At 38.0% G+C, this 8,757-nt stretch overlaps 1 protein-coding gene across 1 annotated transcript in view; it reads left to right on the forward strand.

The window, feature by feature from the left end:
* The window catches only part of LOC125381543 (ephrin type-B receptor 1-A-like), a 43,866-nt gene extending 35,725 nt beyond the window's left edge, over positions 1-8,141 (forward strand). The window contains exons 3-4 of the mRNA XM_048398472.1: positions 4,437-5,070; positions 5,910-8,141. Coding sequence (XP_048254429.1) covers positions 4,437-5,070; positions 5,910-5,995 — 720 coding nt within the window. The 3' untranslated portion in view covers positions 5,996-8,141. The remainder of the gene's footprint in view (positions 1-4,436; positions 5,071-5,909) is intronic.
* The last annotated feature ends 616 nt before the right edge of the window (positions 8,142-8,757 follow it).

The raw sequence follows: 8,757 nt of genomic DNA on the forward strand, positions 1-8,757 counted from the left end.
ACACAGTCACTGGTTTATAAAACCAACTTAATATTCTTGAAAAGTTTGCAGATTCACACGGAATAACGGTAAATTCAGATAAAACGAGTGTTGTTGTATTTAGACGAGGCGGGCGGTTATCTGTTCATGAGAAATGGTTCTATAAAGGCAAACGTGTTTCAACTGCCAACTCCTATAGATATCTTGGGTTTGTATTCTCATATACATCAAAAATGAATCAGTGTGTTTCAGATCTGGCATCAAGGGGTAAACGAGCTTTAATGGAAATATTTCGCAATCTACGGAAGTTTTGTTTTGTTGACACTTCAGTTTTCTTTAAAATATTCGATACTCAGATTCAACCTATTCTTTTAGACGGTGCGGAAATATTGGATGTAGACAGATTTGAAAAAATGGAACAAGTGCATATCATGGCTTGTAAGAAGTTTCTTAACGTTGGTTTGCAAACACCAAATGCTATTGTGTATGGGGAATGCGGTCGATACCCACTATATGTAAATGCTATGTGTCGTTCTGTAAAGTATTGGCTAAAAGTGATTGAAATGGACGAAGATAGGATACCAAGAAAATCTTATAATATGCTTGGTATATAACGATAAGTGTGGCCATCATAACTATGCTTCTTCTATTCGTTCCATATTATTTTCTCATGGATTTGGAGCAGTTTGGCTCAGTCAAGCTGTTGGCGATAAACCATCATTCATTAATAGTTTTAAACACATTTTGATAAATATGTTCTACCAATCATGGAATAGTACTATCAAGGCTAGTTCTAGGTACATCCTGTATAAAGAGTTTAAAAGTCTCCTGGAACCAGAAAAATACCTTTCCATTATTCCTGAAATAAAGTATCGAAATGTCATGATAAGCCTTAGAGCCGGGCTACTAAGACTTAAGGTAATAATGATTTACGTTTGCGGCTCTGCCCCATATGTGAAACAAGTATAGAGAATGAATATCATTTTACTTTAGAATGTGAATATTAATATTACAACGATATTCGACAACTATATTTACCAACAACGTTTTGTCATAATGCAAATATGCATAAATTTAAAATGCTGCTGTCATCCTCATGTAAACAATTACTTGGAAAAATATTTAAATACCTGTATTACAGCCATGAAAGAAGGCGTAATTATGAAAAGCCTGTAAATCTGTAAATTTGTGCCTGACATAAACTTTTCTTCATGCACCACTCTATTTTAAAAGTATGTATTGTATATGGGCCAGTGGCCTTAGTACAAATAAAAGACTTCATTCTTCTTCCACTCATGTCATTCAATAACAGTGAATAGTACACTGTGGCCTTCAAATGAAGCGACAATAGCCTTTCCATATCCAATAGAAATATCTGCATAAAGCAGAGTCGATTGTACGATTCCGACTATATCGTTAGCATGTGCATGGATTAATTATGAATGGTAATGGTACCAGGTGTTCGCGAAAAGATGAGCGTATCCTGTCTCGTCGTCTCGTCGGTGGCACCCGTCACAAACACTTGCAAAGGCAAGCCAGTTGTTCACCTAAAAAAACACGGAAACATTTGGTACAAGTATCAATAGGGAGTTGCATGGGACATCATTTTTTGTCACTGATGCGTCAAATTTGGAAATGTCCTCCACATGTCTGCCATAAAACTTTGTGAAAGCTTTAATGAGGCCTAGAATGTTGTAAACTTGATCAAGCAACGTCTAAGCAAGAGTCGTATGACGCTCTTTGCAATTGGGTAGAAAGAGCATGCTCGATTGTATCTCAGAAGTTGCGAAATGTAAACAACAAAGGCTGGAGCTGATGAAAACAATGCTCGACATGAAGGGAAAGTTGACTATTGGAAGTTTGAAGACATGCCCCTTGTCATACAGTCTTGTGGAAGTGTTTTGTCACCCTGAATATTTATGCTTAGATCTAACTATGAAACAGATGAGGCGGTCTCACTGGTCTCCTTTTTTTCTAGTTCAGGTGGGAAAATCCGTGGAAGGGAATTGGTTATTTGATTGTTATTGAACGATATCAGATCATTGATACGTATACCTGAAGCTTAAGTTAAACTTCTTGGCTAAATTACCTTGATTTGCCTTTGCCAGTCCGAACAGGAAATCCGATTCATATGCGTAAAGAAACAGATCCGCAAGAGGATTACAAATGGTGTCCATGGGGATGCCTACTTCTTGACAAAATATCTTACCCTCAAAAGTGAGGTTATACCCAATTAACTAATTCACCCATGTCATTCAATAACAGTAAATAGCACACTGTGGCCTTCAAAGTGGCGTTATGCCCACCTTTCTATTTTAGTCATGTCATTCTATAACAGTAAATAGTACACTGTGTCCTTCAAAGTGGCGTTATGCCCACCTCTCTATTCAGTTATGTCATTCTATAACAGTAAATAGTACACTGTGGCCTTTAAAGTGGCGTTATAGCCACCTCTCTACTTTAGAAATGTCATTCTATAACAGTAAATAGTACACTGTGTCCTTCCAAGTGGCGTTATGCCCACCTTTCTATTTCAGTAATGTCATTCTATAACAGTAAATAGTACACTGTGGCCTTTAAAGTGGCGTTTGGCCACCTCTCTATTTTAGTAATGCCATTCTATAACAGTAAATAGTACACTGTGTCCTTCAAAGTGGCGTTATGCCCACCTTTCTATTTTAGTCATGTCATTCTATAACAGTAAATATTACACTGTGGCCTTCAAAGTAGCGTTATACCCACCTCTCTATTTAAGTCATGTCATTATATAACACTAAATAGTACACTGTGTCCTTCAAAGTGGCGTTATGCCCACCTCTCTATTCAGTTATGTCATTCTATAACAGTAAATAGTACACTGTGGCCTTTAAAGTGGCGTTATAGCCACCTCTCTACTTTAGTAATGTCATTCTATAACAGTAAATAGTACACTGTGTCCTTCAAAGTGGCGTTATGCCCACCTCTCTATTCAGTTATGTCATTCTATAACAGTAAATAGTACACTGTGGCCTTTAAAGTGGCGTTATAGCCACCTCTCTACTTTAGTAATGTCATTCTATAACAGTAAATAGTACACTGTGGCCTTTAAAGTGGCGTTATAGCAACCTCTCTACTTTAGTAATGTCATTCTATAACAGTAAATAGTACACTGTGTCCTTCAAAGTGGCGTTATGCCCACCTTTCTATTTCAGTAATGTCATTCTATAACAGTAAATAGTACACTGTGTCCTTCAAAGTGGCGTTATGCCCACCTCTCTATTCAGTTATGTCATTCTATAACAGTAAATAGTACACTGTGGCCTTTAAAGTGGCGTTATAGCAACCTCTCTACTTTAGTAATGTCATTCTATAACAGTAAATAGTACACTGTGGCCTTTAAAGTGGCGTTTGGCCACCTCTCTATTTTAGTAATGTCATTCTATAACTGTAAATAGTACACTGTGTCCTTCAAAGTGGCGTTATGCCCACCTTTCTATTTTAGTCATGTCATTCTATAACAGTAAATATTACACTGTGTCCTTCAAAGTAGCGTTATACCCACCTCTCTATTTAAGTCATGTCATTATATAACACTAAATAGTACACTGTGTCCTTCAAAGTGGCGTTATGCCCACCTCTCTATTCAGTTATGTCATTCTATAACAGTAAATAGTACACTGTGGTCTTTAAAGTGGCGTTATGCCCACCTCTCTATTCAGTTATGTCATTCTATAACAGTAAATAGTACACTGTGGCCTTTAAAGTAGCGTTATAGCCACCTCTCTACTTTAGTAATGTCATTCTATAACAGTAAATAGTACACTGTGTCCTTTAAAGTGGCGTTATACCCACCTCTCTATTTCAGTAATGTCATTCTATAACAGTAAATAGTACACTGTGGCCTTTAAAGTGGCGTTATAGCCACCTCTCTACTTTAGTAATGTCATTCTATAACAGTAAATAGTACACTGTGGCCTTTAAAGTGGCGTTATGCCCACCTTTCTATTTCAGTCATGTCATTATATAACACTAAATAGTACACTGTGTCCTTCAAAGTGGCGTTATGCCCACCTTTCTATTTCAGTAATGTCATTCTATAACAGTAAATAGTTCACTGTGGCCTTCAAAGTGGCGTTATACCCACCTCTCTATTTTAGTCATGTCATTCTATAACACTGAATAGTACACTCTGACCTTCAAAGTGGTGTCATGCCCACCTCTCTATTTTAGTCATGTCATTCTGTAACAGTAAATAGTACACTGTGGCCTTCAAAGTGGCGTTATGCCCACCTTTCTATTTCAGTCATGTCATTCTATAACACTGAATAGTACACTCTGGACTTCAAAGTAGCGTTTTACCCAAGTCACTTTTTTACTCCTGTCATGCAATAACAATGAATTTTACACTGTTTACTTCAAAGTGGCGTCACAGCCAACCCAATTACCCATTTCCTGTATGTTTTATTTGTTTATTCCAGTGGATTGAGATGACCCAGAAAACAAACGGACGTCTCCATAATGTCTATTCCGTGTGCGCCAAACGGGGTACCGATGTTAAGGACTGGGTGGTCACCCCGCCTATACTCACCAATGGCAGCGATACGGTGTATCTAAAGCTGAAATACAGCATCCGGGAGTGTCTTGGTGAAGACGTACCTGTATGTCATATTGACATGTACAGCTACCAAACCACCACCGCCGTGCCTATTCCAATCTACAGCAAGTGGGACCACCTTCAGTACATCAACACGTCAGCTCCTATCTCTGAATTTACCAGCATCGTCGAGGTAAACGAACTCTCAATGGCGATCCCCTTGAGCAGCACTGGCAACAAGATCTCATTTGGATTCAAGGATGAAGGATCGTGTTCGAAAATCATATCCCTGAAAGTTTCTGTGATATTCTGTGAGGCGGTCTCAACGTCTTTAATGACGTTTCCGGAGACGTCGACGATGACGTCTGACAGAGTGGTCAAAGGAGAGTGTATTGACAACGCTGAAGCAACAACGCCCGAGTTAACATCTGTATGCAAACCGGACGGGACCTGGGGTGACATTACAGGAGAATGCGCATGCGCGGAAGGCTATGAAGCAGAAAAAGAGACATGTTCTGGTAAGACTCGACGTATTTTGTATGGTTCGTGGAACCGAGGGTGTCGTTTCTATTCCGACATGGGTCAAGGTTTGAAATATGATGGAGTTGTTGCAGTGATGCTAACACTGTAACACAAGAAATGTTATATTTGGGATAACACATTCTCAGTAAAGTACACATTCTTGTCACGTCCGGGATTCACACACTTCATGAGTCACCTAATTGCCAGTACACAAAGTCAATGAACCGAGGCTTCCAAAGAAATGGAAGTCCGACCACTGGTAGTCTAGATCACATCATTTGTGTACCCCTCTGATAAATGTAAATTGACATGGCTCCCATGTCTATAGGCTATGAATACACAATGCCGTTCGGAAAGTGGTAAAATATCAGAAAAGTTGGGATCACACTTTCTTAATAAAGTACAAATTGTAGAACTTTTCTAGATGAAACTCTTTGTACTTGACGAAAAAAAGTATTATTTCAAATATCACAATTCTTACATTTGACCACTTCCTTAATGGTAGAGTGTCTCCAGTGTAATTACAAATTCATCAGCACTCTCTGCACCATAGGTCAAGCTGCGCTCGCTTTACGAACGGGGTCTTTTTTTTTCGATTCAGCAAGCACGGTGTGCTGGAGTCAACACGGAACGTGAACTAATGAACCACATATATTGAATTGAATGTCTGCAGAATGCTTATAGAGTGTAAACATATATACTTTCTAACATAAATATATCAAATATAATGTAATGTGAAACAAACTTATAACTACTTAGGAATCATGCCTCAGTTGTGTCTTTAACGTCTTAATGTGTAAAATGAGGGTAAACTCACATGTCTGTCTAATTTCAGAAATAATTGTCTCTGCCTGTGGAACCACTAGTCTCTCCACTGTTGCCATGCTATCCGGGCTGGTCCTGTCAGTGACGTGGATTTGAACCGATGCAATCTTCTTATTCGACGACTCAGGACTTCATTTGGAAGCTCTTTTAAGACCTCTGTTTACTTTGTTACGTTTGTCTGAACTTTTCAACGGAAAAAACCTCATTTAGTACAGTTGCTATTCGTTTCAGTTGATTCTGTATTTGTTCATAGAAGCCTTGGGTGTATCCAAAGTGGTAGCCTTTGCGGACAATACATCAAGCACTATCTGATTTTCTGGCAACGACATGTTTTTAAAGGTTTTGCATATACTCAGTGGTTAAAGTATCTGTGATCAAATAGATATTTATAATAATGACGATGACATAAGGACATTATGTCGTCATGTTTTACAGATGAATCGGCCTTTTCATGGTGTATTCCGTAAATATTAATCCTGCACCAAACGGCTACGATATTATGGTCTTGAGAACAAGCTCATGGTTATTTATGCTTTGGTTGTTCAGTGAAACCTTTTTAACCCGGATACGTTAATCTTGTAACCCTGAAATTCGGACACGTTAATCGTGAAAGCCTGAAATCCGGACACGTTAATCATGAAACCTTGAAATCCGGACACGTTAACCTTGTAACCCCGAAATCCGGACACGTTAATCGTAAGACCCTAAAACCCGGACACATTAATCTTATTACCCTTCAATCCGGACATTTTAACCTGGTAACCCTTCAATCCGGACACGTTAATCGTAAGACCCTTCAATCCGGACACGTTAATCTTGTAACTCCGGATGATTATTGTTGTGAACGTTTATATAGAAAGTAAAGCACCGGTTCTTTGATCCAGATGACTTCCCTGGAAACAGTATCTCCATATCTAACGGGGTTTCAATGTATTATAACCGTCGGGGATTATGGAATCTTAGGGTCCATGTAACCTAAAATAATAGTTTGAAAATATTGCGATAACTGCATTATTGTCATTGATACAATATGTCGTTTGTGTACGTTAAGGCGTAGAGTTTGCTAGATCATATCTCGTCATATCCGTTGTTGTGATTCACACTGCTGGTTAGGGCATTTTGTATGAATGCCATACACAAGTTGAGTTTTTTGTTTGTTTTGTTGTCAAGTATAAAAGTTGACGTTTTTAAATCATGACACTAGCTGTAAAAGGTCTTACAGACCACCATACCTAGTGGTTTTGAAAACTTTTGTGTTAATTGTTATCTTTTTTCTTCCGAAATACATGTAATTATAATCGAAGCATGTTAAAGATTTATTAAAGTTTTATTATCAATATTATATCAAATAAAATTGAGATTGATGAATGTTGTAGTATCACTATTATATCAAATGAAATTGCCGTTATATCTGCATCTTCGTGATTAATACTGCTGGTGTATAACGCGTTATTAAATCAGATAGAGAAAATGATTTGCGAAGAAATGGCAAATTTGTTGTTGGCAATGTTATTGTTAATATATCAAGGTTTGTTGTTTAATATAAGATATTTTATAACTCTAAAGTATTATTCAAACTATTCATTGCAGAGGAGCAGGTTTCTTTCTCTGGCTCGGGGGCTCATTTCAACAGATCATGTTGTACAATGAGACGAGTTTTGTAGTTATAACTGAGAGTGTTGCCTGTAATGGAATACATATTCCATATAGCAAAACTTTGATAATACGAACTCCATTGACGGGTTATATCTTTACGAGAATGTGGCATACGTTACGCTTTTGCCTTCCAGGTTCGAACAGGTGACTTGTAACACGTTGGATGGTATTCAAGACTTCGAGTTATCAATGTTTGGCTTAGCCGGATCAGATACAGGTATGACTTAATGTGATACAGGATGTTTTATCTAGTTCTTATTGACAATAATTAACAACCATGTACTATGTATGTAAAACGACTTTGCATTGTGATGACGTAAACTGACGGGCAAAAAGAACATACACTTGAAAAATGGATTTCAAAACGTTGCTAGGCTACAAAAAACTGTCGCCGAAACACTGCTAGCATTGTGTCCAAAACACACTTATGATACCCGTATCAAAAACAATACCATCGTGTAAGCATTTATTGTTTGTTTCGGGGCTGTCGGGTAGCCTAGTGGTTAAAGCGTTCGCTCGTCACGCCGAAGACCCGGGTTCGATTCCCGTCATGGGTACAATGTGTGAAGCCAATTTGTGGTGTCCCCCGCCGTGATATTGCTGGAATATTGCTAAAAGCGGCGTAAAACCGTACTCACTCACTCACTATTGTTTGTTTCATTTTTTGCCACCATCAAACACGGATGTATATTCTCTATTGCCCGGCAGTTTATAAATAAGTAGTTCTGTGAATTATTATAAATAGAATGATCACCAAATACAGAACAATTTGGATACTAGTATTTATTTTTAATGACATATATGTGGTATATATTATCTGTTTCTTTATATATACCACATATATAATATTAAGCTTCAGGTATATCGATGATCCGATATCGTTCAATAACCATCAAAACGCCAATTCCCTTCCGCTGATTTTCCCACCTGAACTAGAAATAAAGGAGACCAGTGAGACCGCCTCATCTGTTAAATAGTTAGATCTATGCATAAATATTCAGGGAGACAAAACACTCTCCACAAGACTATTGGACAAGAGGGATGACTTCAATTTTCCAATAGTCAACTTTCCTTTCACGTCGAGCAATATTGTCAGCAGCTCCAGCCTTTGGTGTTTACATTTCGAAACTTCTGAGATATAATCGAGCATGCTTTTTCTTCCAAGATTTCAAAGAGCGTCATACGACTCTAGTTCAGACGTT

Source organism: Haliotis rufescens, unplaced genomic scaffold (genome assembly GCF_023055435.1).
Source record: "Haliotis rufescens isolate VD_foot unplaced genomic scaffold, xgHalRufe1.0.p SCAF_18, whole genome shotgun sequence".
NCBI lineage: Eukaryota > Metazoa > Mollusca > Gastropoda > Lepetellida > Haliotidae > Haliotis > Haliotis rufescens.